This window comes from Phalacrocorax aristotelis, chromosome 1 (genome assembly GCF_949628215.1).
Source record: "Phalacrocorax aristotelis chromosome 1, bGulAri2.1, whole genome shotgun sequence".
NCBI classification, from domain to species: domain Eukaryota; kingdom Metazoa; phylum Chordata; class Aves; order Suliformes; family Phalacrocoracidae; genus Phalacrocorax; species Phalacrocorax aristotelis.
In genome coordinates this window covers 30,149,547-30,172,580 of record NC_134276.1, presented here as the reverse complement: position 1 = coordinate 30,172,580, position 23,034 = coordinate 30,149,547, and the positions used below count along the sequence as shown (strand labels likewise).

Sequence of the window (23,034 nt, the reverse complement as noted above, 5' to 3'; positions counted from 1 at the left end):
TCGGGATTCTCTCCTGCTTGTCTGAACTGTCACACAAGACGTGATTAACCACTTTTAAAAACAAGTTTAGTTTGTAAAACTCAGAAGAATCTCACCCTGATAAACCAAAATAAATAAATCTGAAAAATCAACCCCAAACCCACCAACAAACAAACAGAAGATGGAGCCAGAGAGCAGCCTTTAAAGCAAATTGCCAGGGAAGATGGGGAATTCAATTTGCTCCGGCTCCCAAGCTTCAGACAAGACTGCAGATGAGGAATTGGAGAAAGTCCTCCCAGACTCTGGTGTAATACGAGGGCATGGAAAGTGGCTCCACTGTGTGTGAGCACATCGGCTCAAACCAGCACTGCTTCTTCCCAGAGGTCTTCTGTTGTCATCCTGTCCATGAATACATGAGCCAGTGTTATTGCTTATAGGCAAGCAGCCTAAATCTGCTCTATTCAAATCAAAGGAGTGAAAGTCAACCTGCATGAAGAAAATAACGGCCAAAACTAACAGAGGGAAGGACACTTCATTTACCATGGTGGCATGCCAAAATGCAGACTAAAAGAAATGACACTAAGAAACAAAGACGAGGTAATATGAATTCAGTATGAAGTAAGCTGTATTTTCCAGCTTGTTTTTCACTCCATGTTACTCTTCCAATAAAGTTCCCACACTTTCTACCGATTCAGAATTTTTGTTAACAAGAAAAAGAGCCTTTAAATAAAGTAGCCATAAATTTCCTTCCATGTAATTTTTATGATTACCTGCAAAAAGTACATACCAGAGGAGCATCATGTAATTCTTAACCCTACAATTTTTTTCAATGTAGAAAAATAACTGAATAAGCTTGCTTTTCTTGGCTTCGAGTTCAATTATTAAGTTGTCTAGCTTTCAGTCCTAGCAATATTTTTAATCCATGCAATTTGACCTGAAAGCTATGACAGAAAATGAAAAAAATGTGCAAAGAAGTATTTATAAAATTTTCTTGAATTTTTTTTCCAATTATATGAGGACATACTTTTCTAAACTACCTTAATTTTGCTTCTGTAGGTATTTATTGAACTTGACTACAGCAATTTTAACTTGAAGTCTTTTTGCCCATTAGTTTTTGTCATTATGGGAGAATTGTTTCTTAAAAGTTTTTTATAGAATTGCGTGTGACAACAATAGATCTGGGACAACACTCAGGTCTTGTTTGTAATTTCAATGCCTTTTCCACCATTACAACAATATTCCTTTAGCCTGTTGGGTAGAATGCAGGAGGAAACTCCAAGTTCCCATGTCACTCTGGAATCTTTCTATTTCTTGTCTGCCTTTCTCGTCTCCCCAGTTTTCCATGCATTACTTTTTCTTCTCTCAGTCATGGCAAAACTGCTTTTGTGTGCGATAATTTCCCAACCCTATTTCCCCATCTTATGAGGAAGAGTAGAGCATTGACCTCCAGCCTGCATACCTGGTAAAGTGCTGTACTAGATCTCAGGACACCCTTCTATTATTCAGGTGCCTTCCTGGTCTTGCAGAGGAAGTCACCATTAGAGATAAGCTCGAAAACATTCCTTAAGGTTTTTATTTTGACGGGCCACTGGAGCCTCTCTTGCATTGAGGTTTTTCTTTTGTTTGGATCCCTCCTCCCGCCAAGGGTAACTTATTTCCAAAGACCAAACCTTTATATAAAGCATATATTTGATTTCAGAATGTCAGCATACTATAATTTGGCTTTGGTCCAAAATGCATGCCCCCCTTTCAGTGTTTTCCTCCAAACAGTGTCTTAAACCTTGAAGGAATACTGTTGGACCTGAAACTGTTTAAGGATATAGGAGAGACAAGGTTAATAGGGAAATGTAATATGTCTCAATAAACAATTGCGGAAAATCCAGCTAATCTGGGGGATGTGTAGGACCTGCTTCCAGTCTTGTGAACTACACCTTTTCCTATCAAGACATTAATTTTCTCTATTACTTGCTTCCTTAAAGGCCTGTTCAGCAAAAAGAGCCAGCAGCCTGTTGTCTCCAGCATACTCTCAGCCCCTGGTTGTCTGTCAGCGATGCATAGCACCCAGTCTTGAATGCAAACAACTGCAAAGATAGCAGACCTTGCCCGACTTCAGTTAAAAGTCATTTTTAGATACACATCCATTCTGAAAACTATCAAGTATGTAATCTTCAAAGAATGTCTCAAGTAGCCAGACAAACATTTCTAGCTGTAAGGCTAGCCTAGGGCCACAGGATCATCCATAGCAGTAAAAGGATTGGTCTTTGCCTCTTTAGTAGTTGTTCTAAGAATTGTGAGAAAGGGATGTTATCTAATGTGATCACACATCCTCTGGGAAATAGTTTGAGACTGCAGATTCATTTCCTATAAGTCATTATACAGCCATTGGCTGTTGCTGACCGGACCTTTCCCTCCACAGTGCACTGGTGAATCCGAAGAAGTTTAGCTGAGTAAAGCTTAAATGTCTTGCTGTGGTCCTGCAGATACTGCTTGTGTGTCTACCGTAACACAAACTACTAATCATTGTGAAAATTTAGTTTCTGCCCCAAAGAATTTACTCTATCTGTGTCTATGTCTCCTACATAGGCAACATAAGTGCCAAGTGGCCAATCAGGATTTGTTCTGTTGCTGACACTGCTCCATGTTACTCCCAGAGAAAAAGTAAACACCTGATCTTTATGTTTTTCATACCTGAACTCATACAAGTCTCCTCAGTTTTACTCCTGGTGGGCAGGAGCACTGATTTTTTTTTGCACAGAACTGCTGCTTGTTGGCTTAGTGTGAGCAGATCTAAAATTACAGCTGAAATAATGCTTTCCAATCCAATGATGACTTCTGCAATGTCAGACAATAGTTCAGATGTTGAACATGCTTTTCCAGAATCTTTTGAGACAGATTATGAAAGTTTGGAGTATACCTCAGGAAGAAGTGCTTTTTCACTGGCTTTAGCACAGAAATCTGGGTGAGTTATCTGACCTTCTTGGACCTCAGTGAATCCATCAGGAAAAGTAAGTGAAAGTAGCATCTTGCAGAAAATGAAATGCTGGAAGCCTGTTGCATTCCCCTTAGGAATAAGCTCTTCTGACAGCGAATTTCTGCTGCCACCACACAAGCAGCCCTGCCACGCTGCAAACCTGCTACCAACCCCTGCCTGCTGCGAGGCTTCGTACTGTTACCTCCGTCCGGGCTCGCGCCGTGTTTTATTTCACCCATTTTTCAACACCGAATACTGAAATTAATGTAGAAATTGTTCAATTATGGAAACGTTGAGCGATGCATAAAACACTGCAGAAAGTTTAATACAACATGGTCCTACTGCCTAACAGAGCAGCAAAAATCCCATCTTTACCTCACGTGCTGACCTTCAGTCCCAAGATAAACTCAGATAGGGAAAAGTAATGTAAACAGAGGGAAGCAGCGCCCCGTTTAATCTTTACTCCCCTCTCTTTCGCAAAAGGCATCGTAGCAACGTGCGTGCGGGACGGGCAGGAGAGCAGCCTAACCGTGCCAAGGGAGGAGCGTCTGGCAGGAGCGGGACACGCTTACCCGGCCGCCCCCTGAGGCGCACCCGCGCTCGGCCCGGACAGCCCGGACCCCCGGGAGGGCAGCCATTGAAGGAGATGTGTGTTTAAAGCACCGTCACGCCAAAGGTTTGCCTTCGCGAAGGCGCGGCGCCGCACCCTAACCGTGCGAGATGGCGGCCGGCGGCCGCCATTTTCCCCCCCCTCAGACCACCGCGCCACGCCCCGCCGGGCTCAGCCCGGCTCGGGGGCGGTGCCGCCGCCGCTGCCGCGCTGTTCCTGCTTCCCAGGGAGCCCGCGGCAGCGCCCGGCTCCGGCGGCTCTCGGCTCCGCCTCGGCAGTGCGGGCCGCCTCCCCCGGCCGCAGCCTCCTCCGGCCGCAGCGGCGGAGCCCGCCGGCCCCGCGGCGCCCATGGCGGCGGAGCCTCAGCCCAAGGCGCTGACTCGCAAGCCCCTCCTGCTCAACAAAGTGGAGGGCTCGCAGGAAGTGGTGAACATGGCAGCGATAGTGCCCAAGGAGGATGGGGTCATCAGCGTCTCCGAGGACAGGTACCGGGAGCGGGCGTCTGTAGGTCCTGTGGGGCCGCGGCGGTGGTCTGTCACCTCCACCATCACTGTCACCGGCGAGTGATGGTGGAGGTGACAGGTCCTGCGGTGGTAGTCCACCACCATCACCAGCGAGCCATGATGGTGATGGACCACTACCATCACCGGTGTCAGTGTAGACTCCGCCACCGGAGTCCAGGCAAGCCTCAGCGGGTCGCGGTGGTCCAGCGAGGGGACGTCGCTTTAGGCAACCGCATGTGGTCTTGGGAGGGGAAGGCGCCTGGGGCAGGTGTCTCCAGCTTGGTGGCCACCTCCGCCGCCGCCGTGCGGGTCAGGGCGGTGGGCGGGCAGGGGCGCTGCTGAAACTTGCAGGACTTGAGTGACTTTTCTTCATGTGAGTAAGATGGGATTTGAGATCGCCCTGCATCACAGGGGTTGGCGGGGAGGCTGTGGAGGTCTCTGACCTTGCCTAAAGATTGCGGCGGCATTGGCTAAAACAGTAGTTTTGGTTCCCGTTTCCCCGCTCCAAACGTTTCTTGGTAATTGTTTAAAAATACCATGTATCAGCGATAAGATCTTGGAGTTAAATCTCGTGTTGGAAAGCTGCCAAAGAGGAGGATATTTTCAGGCCGTTTAGCTGGGCTGTGCGGGGTCTGAGGCTGCCCAGAGGCATCTCTGTCTCTTCTGAAAGAGCTCAAACTTAACTCAGCCGAGCAGCCGGAGCTTCAAAACTCCATCCTGAAGGTGCCTGCCTTTAAAGTAAGACCTTATTTTTCTTGCAGAGTCCATAAATAATTATTTTAAGTAGAGTTTCTTTGCAACTCAGGTGCATGGTGTAACCTGTGTCCCCAGCTTGAAAGACAAATGTTGACCAGTGTGTGAATATATTTTGATTCTCAAGGTTTTGGTTGTTGTTTTTTTTTTTTCACGGACTGTTTCTGTTGGATGCCTGTTATCCTGTTGAGTGTCTGCTTTTAAGTCTCTGCTAGCTTTCTGGAAAACTGGCAGTATTTCTTTCATCTTGTCTTTGTCCTCACTGTAAGTTAGTTTTCAGCAAGTTGTCAAATATGTGCAAATTTAAGATCATTTAAGTTCATCAGAGCTGTGGTCTCCAAGTGAACTCTCATGCCTCATAGCAAGAGAAACTGAGCTACATAAAACAAGTACACTGTGAAAGGAACTTTAAGCAGAGTTTTACATTGCTACATGCTCACAATTTTATTGTCTTTACATTTTTATGTATTTGTTGTGAAGCTGAATAAAACTTGAGTGTGTTTTGGCTCATTGTAGCTTGTTAGGCTTACTCAGCCAATTTTTTTTATCTGTAAGAAAGTATTCCTGAAATTCATTCACTCTGGTATAGGTCTCAAGCTCTGCCTCTCCCCCGCCTTAGAAAAAATAAGTAGTTTCTGCTGTTTTAGTACGTTTGAGTTGTGATGCTCTGAGCTGATATTTCTATGTATAGAAAGGGGTTGGTCAGAGATCTTTGTTTCACTAAGAACCAAAATGTCAGATTCAAGAAACAAGTGGTGAAACAGAAAGCAGAGCTTTCACACTAAGAAACTCACTAGTTCATGAGCAACCATCCCTCTTCCTTCCCATCCCAGAGCAAACCCCTGGTGTAGGTCAGTTAGGTCCTGCTTGCTGATGAAACTGGGTAAAGAAATCCACTGATAGATGTGTCAAGTTTTGCTGGTGATATAGGATAGCTCTATGGACATTAAAATACTGTACTAAGTCTGGAGGTTCCCAGGCTATTTTCTGTTTAAAGGCACTAACAAGGTAATCTGCCTGCTTGTGGGGCTGGTTTGCAGTGTCCCTGAGATGCTATCAGCTATGATCTTGCCTTTTATTTTTTTAGGCATGAGAATGTTGATTGACAGGTGGTTTTTTTTTTTTTTCCTTTCACCTTCTGCCTGCATAAGCATTTTTATTGTAATTGAAAAGTTCAGAGTCTAAAACTTATTTGGAAAGAATAGCAGGTTCGGAGTCAGACTTTTGGAGGTTTCAGGATACCTGTGGTGGAAGCATAGTTTACTGGACTTTCAATACCTGTGGCTTATGACTAGGCTTGCATAGATGTGTATGATACTACTCCTGTTTGGACCTGCTTTCTAGCGTTAGTGTTGACATGGTTGTTTAATGTCCTGGAGTGTTGAGGGCTTTTAGAGATTCCTGGAAATTGTAAAGGACGGTTATAGAGATGTTATCTGTTTCTTTACTTGTTAACCAAATAAGTGTGTTTTGGCCATGTTTCCCAGCCTGTGGTAAGAACTGCTGGTATGAGAAAAATCCTCTGAAACTTTTGCAGAGAGCTTCAGCTGGAATGACTTGCCATCTCCAGCACTTGCTTCAGGCTGGGAAGGATGGGTCTTCTGGAGATGAAGAGGTGAGAGTTCTCCTTTGGTTCACTGGTTAATGACTGAACACGATTGTTTAAGTTGCTAGCAGACTTAACACACACACACACCCCCACACCCCAACTAGGTACCACTTTAAAGGTTTTCTTTAGTGTATGATGTGACTCTGTACCCATAAACCTTTCAACACAGGAGCTCAGTCTCTATTTTGTATGGTGCCAGTGGTGTTATCTGGTTTTAAAAGACACAGAAGTCTTTCAGCTATAGCTTGCAGACATAGTAATGCATTATATAGACCTTAGTCATTGTATCTGTAGCACATGCACGCATTTTAAGAAATAAAATGAAAACTAAGTAATAATAGAGAGTGTGGTTATTCCTCAAGGAATGGTGTAAAGGGGGAAAGAAGGAATCTAGGGGGGAGATTACATATTTAACTAGATTATCTAAACTTTACATAACCTGCAAGGTTGGAGTTTCTTTCGAGTGTGCATCACTGATATGCTCTACATATTTTTCTCTTCTGAATCCTAGTCAGTCATGTTAGTTGGACGATGTGCATTGTGTCTTAATCTTAGATAATTTGGCTGATTCCCTTCTAGGGCAAAATGGACTGAGCTTGTATCTCTTTGCAGTACAACTGGTGTGCACTGGGAGGGAAAAAAATGCAATTTTGTTTTGTTTTTTCTTCTAAGAAAAAGGGATGCACCTGTCCAGGTAGGTAAGTGTTAGAGTGGCAGCATTTGTTATTCAAGAATGTATAAATCTGATGCAGGAGGGCTATAAGAAAGAAGTTATTAGCTTTCATCCATGCATTTTCACCTGCCAGCAAACGGGTGGAATTAACAGATACATACATGCAAAGTTGTAGAATCTTGAGTGATCCATAGCATTGAATGTCCTAGGTGCTACACATGAAGCTGAAGTGGGATTTTCCTAATACGCACAGCTGGCCCTAAGTTGTCATCAGCTTCCCTGTGTGTTAAAAGCATGTGCTACCACTTCAAAATAGCTGAGCATCTTGGTCTCTTGTTGCCTTCAGAGTGAGAGGTGGGTGTTGGGCATGTCTGAAAAGTAGGTCGCTGGCATGTCAAGTTCAGACATATCTAACTCTGTGCTCCAAAGAAGATTGTGTCATTAATCTTACCTGAGCATGGGTATACGGTGGGAAAGGTGCACTGACTCACCCAGCTTTCAGTGCAAATAGTTCTGCTTTGTGTTGGCACATTTCTGTGTTTCTCAAGAGCTTGCCAGTGGTGTGAGTGCTAATTCAGCTGGGTGTCTGATGTGCTGATCATGCGTCACCATGCAACACTGGTAGGAGGGGGCTAGGTGTCCTTGTGGTAAACCTGCACTTTGCCACTAGCCATCTTTTTTTCCACCGGCTATATCGTACGTGAAGAAATCTTAGACACGTGTTGGTGTAGGCAACTTCCCTAGTAATTATGAACTCTGGTCTGTGCCCTTTTTTGGGTGGGAGTTCTGTACTCACTTCCAAGCTACAGACCTTGGAAACGGAGGTGTTGCAGTCAAGAACTGTTCTTCTTGAAGTATTCACAGGAGGTAAACACTTTCGTAGTCAACTGCAAATTGTCAAAATCCTTTCTTTTTAAAAAACAGGCATTCTAGTCTCCTAAAAGGTGACAAAACCTAGAAGAAAAATATTTATACCATAGGATTTTTTGTTTTAATAAGGGAACAGACACCCCTGTCTTCTCCACTGCTTTGTATCATCTTAAGTTCCTTTTGAACTGAGATCTGAGCTTCTTTGTATGGATCGCTGTACAAACAGTGAGCCCAGACTGTTTGTCATGTACCTATTAGCATCTTCATCTCACATAGAGAAAACTGTGCAGAACTTGTATTGCTAAGTTTGGTTTAGTTTGAGATTGTTAAATGCAGATGTTTACTTAAGAGGTTTTTAAATGCAGATGTACACTTATGCTGTTGTCCAAGGCTTGTCTTCTGGGTATGCTAACTAGCATGTTTTTTAGGGTGTAAAAATATTAATGTCTTGTGTAGATGAAATCTTGACTTCACTAAACTAATGGTGAGTTAGGAACAGGAATGTGCTTATGTGACAAGAAATGTGGGGGTTGTCTTTGGCATCCTGCTGACATGCCTTTTAGCATGGAGAAGTGTGATCTTTCCACCCATAAGTACATCAGAAGTAATCTTTTGCTCCTTGTGCTTTTCTTGTCCAGATCCAGAACGTAAAGCATATAGCGTTATAGTTCACACTTGTGAAACACCTCTAATGAGAGGTGGGATTCTTCACTCAGTGCTGTACCCAGGCAGGGTGCGAGGAACTGCAGTCCGTTGGTAAACTCTCTGGGTTTCCTGTCTCTGGTGGAATGGTAGAAAGTGATTGCTTTGCCCAGCAGTATGGTTGCACTACAAGTCTGTAATTCTCGTCTAAGCACAGGGTTATGTTACTGGTGGCTGCTCTGCTTTGTTTGAGGCTGTTGGTTCGCAGCAGAAATGCAGGTGGTATTACAACTGATTTTGATGCTGTCTGTGTGTGCATGTTTATGGGTCTAAGACTGCAGGTTTCACACCCAGGTTATTGCATCCTGAGCAGTAGTTTAAGCAGTGCAGAAGGTGTGGATGTTCTTCACAAGTGTAAAAAGACTTGTCCCTGCCTGGAGGTTCTTTAAATTTTGATAAAAATATCAGTCACCAATAAAATTGTTGAGAGGAAATGAAGGAACTCTACAGCAGTAATGCAGAGGTTCATAAGAGACCTGTTGCTGTACATGCAACTTGTTTGCTCTGAATTTTTTTAAACTGATTGGGTGTGTTGCAACTTGGTGACTCTGGAATAAAGCTCAGGGTGGAGATTAGTGCTGGCTGTCTGAGTGAAAGAAGAGGATGCTGGCAAGAGGTTTAAGGGAAGGCAGGCGGTCCAAAAGTTCTTGGAATCAGAAATTGTTGCAGATGTTGAAAACTAACTGTTCCTGATTTGACTAACATGTATCCTGTTGAGATGCCAAAATCCAGGGACTAACACGTAAAATGTTTTGCTGAGTACTCGTTGGGGATGATAAACTCTTAGTAATTTGTGAGAGACCTTGCAATGTAGGTTTTTTAACCTCATGTGGCACCTCGTGCCACCAGGAGATGACTTGTTGAAGTTTGCCAAAGCTTGTATATCCCTTGCCTTACGATGCTCTCCCCAGGTACTCTCGGTTAAAGAATTAAAGCAGTAGCATTTAGTCTTGTCTTTCTGATTTGAGCTATCCTGCAACTACTAGCTCATGTAGGTCAGTGCACAAATTGATGCAACTCCTGCAGTTGTATTAAGTTCATGTCTTAACTGCAAGATGGCAGCTGCAAAAACGTGATATGACATGGCTTGGACCATGACTTGTACAGACCCAGTTTCAGAAGCGCAATTAGTCAACAAAATATGTTGGAAATTAGGTGCTTGAGCATTTAGAATCAGAGATGCAGTGGTTTTTACTCGCCTCACTGTTTTAGAGATAATTTTTTATATGCATCTTATCTTACCAGCTTTATTTGGAATAAGAAGAGCTACTTAACGCACCTTCTGTTTGCCTTACGGTAGCTTCTTTTTCTGCCAGTTGTGGAGCAATGCTCTTGAGTTGCAGGAAGTTTCAGGATGGTGCATCTGATTCCCACATTAACCAGTTCTTGTTTTTCTTATTGTCTTCCCTGACCCCTCCTTAATGTCACTGGCATCTACTTCTGCAGGGACTGGATCTCTCATCAGTGAGTCTTGTGTCTGTCAGGCTTGGTGACCTTCCCTTGCAGTCTCTCCAGTTCTGCAGCTGAACAATGCTCCTTGCTGAGAGGGGACTGTACAATGCCAGCTCTGTGTGTGCCCTGCGGCCCCTGGAAGAAAAACAAATGCTGGTTGTGGAATATGTGCAGTACAGAGCAGGCATATAACAAAAATGTACTGTTGCAGGAAACTTTTTGGTTTTGGTCCTGAAGCTAAAGATGGCTAGAGGAGGCAGTGATGCTACAGCATTAAATGGCTGCAATACCTTAAAATAAAGGAATTGCAACAGTTTTGAGGCTACCAGGATAGTTCAGTAAAACTGGCCTTTCATTGAAGATCACTTAGTGGTCTGAAGGTCTCAAATAGCATGTGAAGTTGTAGCACAATAGAAATATGTCAGTAGCTTGTTTGACCTACCTTACAGGATTTTGGTTATTGAGGGAGACACTTTGTTTTTTCTTTCCTTCTCCCCAGCTGCACTGTTTCCTGCATGGCATCTGCAAACAGTGTTCTGTGGGCAGGTTTCCTTGCAACATTTTCAGCTCTGTGATAATACATACAAGAGAACTGCTCAAAAGTAGCACAAGTTGTGTAAAATGTTGTTTTTAACAGTCTTAAGAGAAGTCAGAAAATACTTGGTGGTTCAAGGGAGAAATGGAAAGGAGAAAATGGGAGGGTGTAATGCAGGCACGCGCGGCTCCTGTGCTCAGGAGCTCTAAAAACTTCATAAATGATGCACAACGCCCTAAGGAGAGCAACTGGCTTTTGCAGAAGTATCTTCTCTGCATCACTGTGTTCTGTGCTCTGTAACCTCTCAGATGTTGGAAGGCCATTCACATAAAAGTATCCCAGAAGCCATGTTTAATTGCCTTGCCCGTGGTGCTTCCATCACACACCTGTCAAATATGAGTCCTTTTATACAAAACACTCCTCCAGTATCTGCGTGTATTTGCCCAGGGATTTGATGAGAACTGCGCTAGTCCCTAGTGTAGCCTGTTGCAAAGACAGGAGCAGGAAAAACCACAGTTGTTTCCCTTCTGCATATGGTGAGAGGGAGTGATGGATGCAGCTGTGGTGCCGCAGGATGCTGGGGTGGGGCCCTTTGGGAGGGGACAGGAGCAGCAGCTGTGGGGTGCTGAGAATAACCGTGCACAGCAGGATGCATCCTGTTCATGAGAGCCTTGTCCTGCATGGGTCATTTTAGGAAAGAGAAGATAAAACTTGCTTCTTTATACTTTTGTGAGGTGAAGCATGAAATGCAGTAAATGTGAAAACTTTTTAAAAAAAAAAACAACCACCCAAAACCGAAAACTTCCACGCAGAAAGGGCAAGTACCCCAGCCAGCAGGTTGGGCAAGTGGCTGGAACAAGCCTGGAGAACGAAAAGGACAATTTTGTGAAAGGAGGAGCAGGAGAGGGCAAGTTTACCAGGCAGCTCTCCAGGGATGGAGCTTTACATAATCATGAAACCATATGCCTCTTTCAGGGTTCTTCATATGTCACAGTCTGCATGCCTGATGGCTTGAAACTGCACATAAGTAGTGGTCAAAATGAATATTTGGCTATCAGAAAGCAGGTAATAAATTTTGCAAATTAGACTGTGCTGAAATTTTAGATAGGCAAAATACAGCCTTCATCCTCATAAGAGGGAGAACAGTTGGGGAGACTGGGATTAAAAAAGTGGTGTTTTAATTTTTCTCTTAGTCAGGCTGCGGGAAATAGTGTTGTGTAACTAACCTTGGCCAGACTTTGAACATATGGGCTTTGCTTGTCATACCATGTGTATTCACCACTTAATTTAAGTTTTTCAGGGAACTCTTAAGGTTTTGAGCACTGAATGGAAGGCAGTGCCAAAGCACAGTTCTGGATAGAAGAGCACTGCTGTTCTGCTGCCAAGTTTGCTGAGAAGTTTGATCTTTTGTTCTCCAAATCCTGTACCATTCCGTCTTACTGTGAGGTAAAAGATCGATGTTCTTAGCAGGTTTTTGAAATAACAGTAGTGATCGATCAGCCCTAGAAGGCAATGCTTTTGACCTTTGCAAGTCTGTAATAGCAGTTTTCTTAGGAGTGGAGTCCCACCAATAGAAATCTGAGAAGAGGCTATCCTGATGTGAATTGGCCTATTTTGCCACCAGGTTGAATCATCTGGATTAGAATTATCTGGATTCAGGTGAGAGAGCAAATGCAGTGCCCTGTCTTGAAGGAATATGGAGAGAAGATTGCCTGTGTTTAGAACATAACAGATAATGAGAATTTGCACCTCCAACAGTGAGTGCAAATTTGGTAAATTTACCTTTGGCTTTGAATTCACTTATCATGGCAAACAAAGGATTAATTTTATTCTTAATATTCTTAAGCAGGTGGTGCATCTGCCTTGTGGAGTACTTACTTTAGGGTCTTAAAGTAAACAGCTTTTTTTTTAAGCTCTAGTTAGGTCTAATAATGAGTTGGTGCTAAAGCTTTTACTTTAGCTTAAAAGGTAATAAGGTATAGCAAAAATATGATTACATTTATGCATCTACATTATGCAAGCTAATGCATGCTTAGAGGATGGGAGATGATAGAGGGTTTTGGTGTTGGTTCAGATCAGTGGTACGTATTCTCCTGGTACAAATGGTTTCAAGCTTTAGATATATAGGTACCAACAGTCTCTGACTTCCACACTATTTAGTTTATCTGTGGCTTGGAATAAAAAACATGTAGACAGTGACTGGAAAAGGAAATTCAGTAGGTTTATTGTGATGCAAGATAAGATGAAGCAGGAGAGCACTGAAAATTAGTCTATTCTGATGCTTTCCTTCTTGTCGTTGTTTAGCCTTTCTGAAGCAGTACAGCAATGCTTAATCTTATAGATGACTCCTCTGACTTGGATGCTTCTTGAAGAATCTCTACACTGAAGTTTCTTTCCTTGCAGATGTCAGTTGACATTGCAAGGTCAAGTGTTGAACTCGGTATTCTGGAAGTTATTTGTCTATGTGCATGTTTCTAGGACAGTTTATTGCACAAGATCCAGAAGGGATTGCCTTTTCATTTAATACAGTTGCCCCTTATCTCAGAAAACCATGTAATGTAATCCCTTTTAAGGGGTGGGTCCTCATGAAGTATTTTGCCACTTCTATGTGTGTTGGAAAGTTTAGGAATCTTTGCTGTGAAACTGGAAATGATGGCTTACATTTTATTTGTAACCAGTTTGCATTCATTTTGCTTATGTGCTGAATTACCCTTACTTTACATATTTTCTTCTTGATCACTAGTGTTATTAAGCTGTATCTTCTCATTCCCCCACTCCATACCTGTTTTTCCCATTTGATATGGGGAAGTTCTGTCCCCTCTCTCAGCTCTGTGTTTTGTTAGAGCAGCTGTGGGCTATGGAGTCCTCCAGTGAGTGGTTCAAACTGACATTGCAAAGGCCTTGTGTTTTGCAGCACCACGTGCACAGGATAGAATAAAAGTAGAATTTCCGAGGACATGCTTTCGGCTTTGATGGTAAGGACACAGCCTGTGGTCCAGCCTAGCTTCTACTGTAGTAGGGCTGACTAAAGACAGCTGCAGCACTCTGGTGGCATAGGAGATCCTCTACATGATGTCTTGGCTGGACTTACAAATAATGCCTTTGCTTCACTGGCCGTTTCAGCAGTTGTGCCAGCAATAAGCTGTTGTCAAAGGTATCACACTTCTGCAGTTACTGGAAGTGCAGTTGGAAAGCTCATGCCTGTGCTGTTCTCCAGCATCAGTCATACAGCCCTTGTGCCTGCTTCTGTCCCGTTGTTCCCATTGCTTCAAATTCCTGTGGCACAGGAGTCCTTGGTCAGGCAGCAGCCTTGGCGAAGCCTGCTTTCTGCCAGCCAGGAGCTCAAGGGGAGGTGGGAGGGCCTTTGCGTAAGACCCCTGCATTTGGCTTCTAGAGATGAATGATCTTTATGCTTTTAATATGCCATGGTAATGGTTTACTTTATCAGTATCTGCTTCTGCCTATGCTAAAAACTAGAGATCGAGGCAGGGCAGTGTGGTGGTACTAACATGGGGGAGGAGGACTAAAGCTGGTTCAACATTAATTGTGCTGATGGAGGAGAGTGAGAAGATAGTGTATCTGTCAAGTCAAAATTGACACCTTGGGCTTTATTGTACCCTAGGCCTGGACTAAAGTTATTTAATGACTGGAATTAAGAAGTTGATGCTTTTTGCTGCAGTGAAATGATGTATTTTATTCCATTCCACTGAGCTCTATTTTATGTCCCATCCAGTCAGAATAACTATAATTAAGTTCCAAAAGTGTACATTGGGTCTACTAGAGCCTTGCCTGGGCCAGTCTGTGCGCTGCCTTAGCAGCTGAGGTTTTTAGCACCATCTGACAAGTGAAAGCCTGTCTAATATTACCTCATGTTTTCTACGTTGTGTTGCATCTGAAGTCAGGAGTAATAGGAGTTTTTGAGACTGTATTAGCTGCCATTGGCAGCTCAGAGTGGACATATACTGGATTTCTTGAGGCAGGAGAAAGCAGGGGAAGGAGTTAGCTTAAGCATGTCAACTCCAATGGGTGGTAGACCACTGTACTTGGCACAGCATGCTATGCAGCAGGGGTTGGTTACACAATACATAGGTGCTAATCCATTTCTGAAGAAGAGTGCACTCTTCCCTTCTGGAAATGAATCAGACTTCATAAACAAATCTCTTCTTGCTAACTTCTCCAACTGCCAGTAAATCAGTGGGAATAGGTTAATCCATCATCATGCTTTCAAAATATCAACTAGTAAATGATCCTGCCAGACCTCAGCAAGGACATCAGTTCAGTCTCCTACAAACACTTACTCAATCTTCAGGTTCACACTCTGATTCCTGTTGCTGCTAGGTTTATTTGTAGCCAAAAAGCAAACGGACGTAAAATTCTGGCGAGCTTGCTGCGGTGCTTGAAGTTCTGCAGCAGCCTGAGCTGCCACACACTGGCAGATGAGGAGCCCCACTGAGTGTGATGGGCTGTAGCAGGGACGTGCTCTCAGCCCTGCTGCAGGCAGGATCTCTGCAGGCTGCACAGCTGTGGACGTTGTCTGGCGGACATTTGGGACCTCTGTTGTTTGGCATCTCATCTTCCCCTTTGTATGCTCTTCATGGTTGCTAGTATGGTGGGGGAGCACATGACCAGTGGAAATGTAGGAAATGCCACAGTAGCTTGTACCACTAATTCAATTCCAAAGTGTTGTTTTTGGAGTGGAAGATTAAAAGCAAAGGTAAGGGTGTCAGGTTTTGTTTGTTGTTTGTTTGTTTGGTTTTTTTGTTAAACAAGAAATTCTATAAATGCTGATGATCATGGTCCTTAGGTTTCCGATTATTAACTTTTCTTCAAATACTGTGGCTAAGCCATATTAGATACCAGAGAAAGCAGTAGGGAAAGGGAGTTGTGAATGTACCAATTGTTTCAAAAAAATGTACATGCTGTAGTGCCTGAAAATGCATGAACTTTATCTGAATTCTGAAAGCTCCTCTGTGATTTAGGATGCTTTTACTCCTTTCCCTCCTCCCCAGTAGGTTCTTTGGCAGATAAGAGATTCATTTGGTCAGGATTTCCTTAATAAGTTTTTATTAACAGAAAACCATGCCAGGAAGTCTCTATCCTGGACTAGTTTCATGCACAGCATCCTTCTGGTCACAGCTTATTTTCATCTTTCTAAAAACCCGATGACTTGACTTAACTCTTTTTTGAAGAATCAGGAATGAACACTGTTGTGTGCTTTTTACAAGGTGTGAACACATCTGAAGGAATGGCACAAGGACTGCACATGTTGAGGTCACCAGCAGGAAGCTTGAGTAAACCTAACAAATGGCTTGGTCTGCCTCAGTCGGTGTCTCCCATGGTCTTTGGCTTGCTTTAAAACCAAGCATGTGTTCATGTGCAGTTTTTGAACATGAACAGACATTTTTACATGTTTAAAGAGACATTATTCTTTTTTTTTTAGAAACAAGTGTAGCTGTTATTCAGCTCTCAATCACAAAACCAGGACTATTAACTATGTAGGCAAGTGTTTTGTATATAAAGTGATAAGGGAGAAGTAGATAAATAACCATTTTCACAAGAATTCTGGATGTGGGAAAAGCAAATTACATGGGTAATTGCTTAGTGATCTGTGTGCAAATGTTTTGCACGTGGATTAAAAAGTGCAAATGATGTTTTTACAAAGCACTGCGTGTGCATGTATTGACACCTCAGACCCGATGGTATTCTTCCAGAAATAAATGGTACTGCCTGTGTTTGCAGGCAGGCTCCTAATTTGCAAGCCAGCCGTTGTGTTTCTCTGAAGCATTATCCTGGCAATGGTTTTCTTTTTCTTTTTAGTTTGATTTCCCTAAATGGCTGTGTGTGATGACTCTGTTTTAAGCCAGAAATTGCTGTTTGTTCAGTTGTTGGCCAATGCCTTTACACTGACCTCAGGCTAACAAAAATGAAGGAGGGGAAGTGGGGAAAATATGGACCCCCTTGAAATATTCTTGTGGTGTACAAAGTAACAAGAAAGAAGGGCTCCTATGAGCAGAGACATCCAACCCCTTCCTGTTCTGACTTTCCAATTCTTCTAAACAAGCCCGATTTTGCACAGGGTGGTGTATGTAGGGCAGACTTCAGTGGGATCAATATTGTTTCCTCTTTTCAATGACTGCATGAACCAGCTGGGAGAAACAGGAAGCTGAACCTAGGGCTGGTTGCTATAATGACTGTATTTCTAATAAATTAAATAGTGCCAAGGTATGTTTTCAGGCACAGGGATCTGGCTGGCTGTATCGTATGGTGGTTGGTACCAGGCACTGTTCTTGCCATGAGCCAATTTGCACAGAGTCAGACAATACCCAGACAGGGTTTGGGAATCAGCTTTGGCCAGGGACCATTCCCAGTACACAGCTTGGATGCAGCTGCTGGTTTCTATGCCAGGTGGCCTCACTGCCAGAGACTGGTCCCAGGCCTGTGTCATTTATTAATTTAGGTGAGTTTCACATTTCTGGGGCAACCAGATCATGTGGCCGTCCCTGCTGGTGGGGAGTCAGATTGCCTACAGGAAATTGGTTCTGTGAATTTAAACAAAAAACAAGGCAACAAAAAAAAAACCCAACCCAAACAAACTAAGCTGCTGGTTTAAACAAGACACAGCCCTTAAAACTGGTCTGCCTGTAAACATTTCTGCTGGTTTGAGATCCGTAACAATAAGTTTAAAAAGCCTGAATCTGAGACCACAAATAGTTTGAGATTCTTAAGACTAACTTCAACCAGATGTCCGGGGAGGGCAGGTCTCCTGGGGCCACAACGCTGAGCAGAAGTGCATGTGCTGTGACATTGGCCAGCGACCTGCAGGGCCAGGGGTTGGAACCCAGCTGGAGCACTGAGGTAGCACTCATGGCCTCTGTGGCCATGTCCTCTGGCCAGAGCCCTGTGTTTGCTTGCTGCACCACCAGAGGCCCAAGCATTGGACCTGTAACCTGTGTGAGCACCTCTCCTCATGTTCCTCAACAGCCGCCAAGATAATTTGGCTCACTGAGTCTTTGCTTCTGACACCCAGGGAAGTATCTTTGCCTGGTTTGAGCAGAGCGTTGCTTCATCGTGTCCTGTAGAAGGGCCATTTCCTGTGTGAGATGGAAAATGAATGCTGCTTTACCTGCCAGCTCATTCCCTGCTTACGCTGTCCTAGAGTGGCATCCTTCCAGCCGGCTTGGTGTCACTGCAGCTGCACTGGGGCTGTTCCATGTGTTGCCAGTAGAAGAGCCCAGGCTTCACTTCTGATAAGTGTCATGGTCCCTCCACTGTTTCAGGCCAATGAAAGCTTTGGTCCTGTATTTTTAAAGTCATAGAACAGCGCTAAGCTGTAGTAACGCCCAATTTTGAAATACAAGTCGCTAGTCATCTACCCCTTTGAAACACACATACACTTGAGTGTTAGGTACTGAAGAGAGAGTTCTTCATCAGGGTGATCCAAATGTAGAGCAAAGCTTGGAGAAGATCAAGGTAGTGTAAAGACTCTCTGTGGGGAGGCTTTGCCTAAGCTTGTCATCTTTGAAAAGACCTAATGTCATAAAAATGACATTTCTGCTCCTTTCAATCCCTAAAATACTTGAAATATGTTGGGCATACAGTTGCCACAGACCTTACTCCAAGCATTGTTTTCCACCCATACATCTTTTCATGTAACCAAGGCTTCAGTAAGATATTTGATGTTGCTGCCAAATGACTATCCCAAGGTGGACAGGAGACAGGAAACTTTCATTTCCTAATAAAACTGGTGATGCCACAAAGGACCAAGAAGAGCATGTGTCCTACTTCAATAGTTGTGAGTGTCTTGACCTGAGGAAAGCATAGCAAACTTCAGGTACAATAATTAATTCAAATCTTCAAAGTACATTTGCAATAGAAAGCACTGTACAGCTAGAGATGCTTGTTCTGTAACTATTCTGTACTACTGATAATGTAACAGAAGTTACATACATTGTTGGGGTAAAGGCTTGTGGAGTGAAAAAACTCTTCGGTAGCTTATTTTTGTACAAGCTGTTTCCATTTGGGTATCTGGTTGAGGATTGACATGATATTTAGTTCAGTCTTTCTTTAGTCACTGGTGTGGGGACACATCTTCTGTTAGGAAGTAGTAGTAATTTGCTTTTGCTTTGGTATATAAACAAACACTAAAAGTATCACAGCTGGTTTCATCCTACTCCAGTGTCATTTGAGATTTTTGCTGCTGACCTTATTGTAAGCAGGGTCAGATGAGTGCTTTAGAAATGCAGCAGATATTTGCATCACTGGAGAAGTGCATCTACAGCTGCTGTGGTAGGCAGAAGGATGATAAGTGTCCCTTAGCTGCGAACTCCCACAGTGATTGGGATGGGGCAATGGTGGAGTCAGAAAACACATGTTGGATGTAGCATCATTGTTCTTTGGCATGGTGCTGTCCCATGGCAGTTGCATTCTCCTCCTGCTCCTGAGCTTGGCCCAAATTGCTAAGCTGGGTTTTGTGTCTTGGAACCAAGCTTTCTAGTGGTGAGGAGTGTTGGGCTTTCCTCCTCTTTCATGGTACACTATTGTTCCCTCCTGGACTGTGAGGGAATTTATATATTCTAGTTCGGGTTTCTTGCATGGAGTGTCTTGTTGCAGGAGCCTTTCGTTTACTCCTTTTCTATGAAAAGTTTCTTGTTTAGTTTTTAATACCGCTTCAACTGTTCCCAGGATGGTTGGTTCTGAAATTAGCCTCTGGTATGCATCCTCTGATGCTAAGGAAATTGTGTCGGATTTTTTTAGTCCATCCCTAAGTTGTTACAAGATTATGATTGCCTTTTTAAGGTCCAAGATCAGAGGATCAAGAAAGAAACAAGATTTCCTTAGAATAGTGTGTGCCTTGAATACCCAGGACATAAAGATTTTACAAAAGTCTTTTTCTACAAATCTTCTGCTTTTGCTGTAGCACAACATTGCACTTTCTCACTCCGGTCCCAAATAGAAATTCTACTTTGCCTCCATTGCATGAGATCTTATGGAAATAACAATTTTAACCAGATACTAAGAGACAGAGGAGTAGGTTTGGAGTCAAATAAACTTAAATTATGAATAGCTATCAATTATGCAGCAGTAACATGAAAATAAACAGAACAAGATGTCTAACTTGGCTCCCCTTCCTCCTATGTCACTAAATTGATATTGTTTCCTGAAATCACAGATCAGAGTAACACTGGTGTTGCCATTTGGCAATGTATTATGGGTATCTATTATCTGAAAAAAATCAATTGCTGAAGCTGAAAGTAGAAATTGAAAGTTCTTTATAGACGGAGGGAATGTATGATTATCCATCCTGCCCTTCAGAGAAGTTTAATTCTTGTTCAGCTGGTGTGTATCTAGTCTCAAAGTTATGTTTTTAATTGTTGTTGGAGCTAACTGCTGCATCTTTGATAAGTTTGTATAGCGGTTAGTTGCTGTTGTAAAATTTAGCTGGTACAAGTGACTTCTGAGTATCCTGGGGAGAAAATAGCCAGGCTAATGCCCACCCTACCAGGTGACCTAGCATCAACTGTTTGTTTAATTATTACCCTCCTTGACTCATGTTTAAGATTTGATTCTGGGGAGGGTGGTGTCAATCTCCGCATGCTCAGGAGATCTTAAAGCCTGCCTTGTCCTCCTAGTTGAGTGCTCTTACAGCTAAGTGTTATGGAGTAAAAATGGGTGTCATGAGGTGAGTGTTTGGGATCCAGGTGCTTCCACAGTCCAAATTAGTATTGCAGAAGTGTGTCCGGGGCTGGGGAGGGTGTGGGATTTCACACATCTTTTTGGCATTTTGCATTGGTTGGTTTGAACTGCTGTGTTTAATGAGTAGCTACCTCTTTAGTGGGAGCAGTGCTCCCAGACCCAGGCACTTTCCTTAGACCTGCTGGTGTTTGGTATCCCAGTTCTTAAGTTCTCTTACAGAGCTGGGTCAAGACGCTGCTTTCTCCACCTGTTCAGAATTGATTTGGAAGCATCTCAAACATCTGGTTTTCAGTTGTAGCTAATATTTTGTAAATATTAGTAAACAGGACCAAGTTTGATTCCATGGTATGTGTTTACTTATTCAAAAGCTGAGCTTCTTTGAACAAAAAAACCCCAATGTTTTATTCTTGAAACTCAGTAGTAACTTGACTCAAGCTGGGGAGGGAACAAGAGGAACAACTTGCTAAGCACCAGTGCTCAGAAACTAAACTTTCCACAAGCATTGCAGAGGAAGCCAATTGAAGTGAAGCTTTTTCTCTCCCTGAAAAAATGTACAGTGAAAACATTTTATTTCTGGTATGAATTTTGCAGTATGCAGTTGGGAAAAGATCACTTGAAATTGAATTCGTAGTCTGCATTGGTCATGACTTCCTTTTTCAAGGTATTTTTTATTTTTGTCTATGCTTATTTTGCAGTAATAGATAATGAACCTTTGTTTCCCTTAAATGCAAAAAAACTTCCATTAACAGGAAACTGATACAGTCTAATGGATTTAGTGTCCCAAGTAGCAAAGCAAGAACGTCCTACCTGTGAGGTGCCAAGGTAAGTGCAAGTGCACTGTCTGGAGAAGCCTTAACGTAGGAAATACTTTCCATGTTAGATATTTGGAGGTTACACGCAGGGAAATACTCAGTTGTCAAGTGCAGCTGGAAGGGTTTTCATTACCATTCCGTCACCACCTCAGTGCTTCATAAAGGCAAAGTGTGAATCTGGACTTCTCCCTTCCTTCTTGGGTTGGGTTGACCTCATGCACAGACTTCTTGATACCCTAGTAACTGGAATGCGGGGTAAGTCTTAGGGTTTAAAGGGTTTGTATTCAGACTGTTGCCTCAGTTTGGACCAATTATTGCCAAAATACTGTGCTGTTTCAGTTTTCTTGTGTAGGGATTACTGAACCAGCTGCTCACCGCTGTCCTTACTGCAAGCTTTGCATCATTCATACTTTATAACCTGTTCCCTACTGCTTATTCTTCCCATTCATATTTTATCTCTAACACAGCTCCTCTCAACTCACCCTCTCCTTTCCTCACCTTCCTGTTTATTCATTCTTTTGGTGGCCCCATCTTATCAATTTGAAATTCAAAAGGACAGCTGCCTCCTTCCTGTGTGAACTCTTGGAACAGCCACACATCCTTGCTAATGCTGACTGCTGTTAAATACCAACATCCAGCAGTCATCTGATATGAAAGTCAAATGGGGTAGCTTGGATCGGGAAAAACACTGGCACCAGAAATCTGATAAAAAAATACCTTGTGCGTTGGTGATATGAAAGGTGTTTGGCATCTTTAGCAGTTTTTTATCTGCTGGATGTTGCCTTCCAAAAACCTGAAATACCCACTGTATCCTTCTGTGCTCCAGCAGCTCCTTTCCCACCAGCAGCCCATAGTAATTCCTAGTTCATTAATGCATTTTTAAACCTGTTTAAATATTATTAAAATGCATTCAATTGTTTTGAGTAATTGAGAGACAGTGAATGTGTGATGCCTGTCAGGCAACGGGGAGCGTGCTGGGATGCTACAAGCAGTAGGGAAATGGAAATCAAATGGGAAGATATTCTTTCTTTCGCAGCGAGGCAGAGCGAATGGCAATATTTGCTTTTGCCTCATCGCTTTAAAGCCATGTTTGAGTTGGTAAGGAAGGGTACAACAGCTGCTTGAGCAGGTATGTGGGTACCTCTGCAGTTGCTTGAGGGTGCACAAATGCTGATGGCTTGCTACTGCCAAGGAGAGGTGACCGTAATAGTCTGGTACCTGTGGGTTAATGGGTGTTTCTGAAAACAGGAGGTCTGGGATGCAGAGGGAGTATCTGCACCTTTCCCAGACACACATACACATCTGAAGCTTATGTTCTTGCCAATAGCATGAATATTTTTAAAAGGCCAAGTCTAGTAGGATTTGTAAATCACTGTCAGCCCTTTCTGAACTAGAACGCTAGAGCCAAAACTCTGGGGAGAGAAATAGCGTGGTTGAAATGTGCATAAAAATGAAGGGTGCCAGAGGAACAGAAAGTGTGGGATGACTGGGAGAACTGATGGGAGTACAGAAAAATGTCTCTAAGCTTTTAAGTACATGATTTGGAAGTAGACTACTGGACTGTCTTGTTTGATTCCTATGTCTTAAGTGCGGGTTACTGGTTGACCACTGGGAAAGCTAGGATGTCGATCCCTAGTGTTCAGTGGCATCAAATTAGCATGCATCTGCCATACCATGAGCTCTTATTTCCTTCTACAGAAATATTTTCCTTTCGAAAGTTTGATCAAACAAAACTATTAAATGCTCTGGCAAAAAAGAAGTCAGTGGAAAAAGCAAAGACAAACCTTCGTCTTTTGTACTTATGCGAATGAAGCAAGTATTTTAAAGGTGCAGTGCCAAGGGGGAAGAGATGCATTTGTGAAATGATCTGTT

The 23,034-nt window shown here is 43.1% G+C and overlaps 1 protein-coding gene across 3 annotated transcripts in view; it reads left to right on the top strand.

Moving 5' to 3' along the window:
- Positions 1–23,034, top strand: part of WDFY2 (WD repeat and FYVE domain containing 2) — a 78,425-nt gene that overhangs the window by 6,707 nt on the left and 48,684 nt on the right. The window contains exon 1 of one of the 3 annotated variants that reach the window (XM_075086211.1): positions 3,460–3,626. The exons of 1 other annotated variant lie outside the window; for it this stretch is intronic. Coding sequence is in view for 1 of the 2 variants with exons in the window: in XM_075086203.1 (XP_074942304.1) it covers positions 3,909–4,045 (137 nt within the window). In the remaining variant the exon portion in view is untranslated. Of the gene's footprint in view, positions 1–3,459; positions 3,627–3,759; positions 4,046–23,034 lie in introns of those variants that run through there. One more of the 3 variants, XM_075086203.1, reaches the window with a different exon arrangement.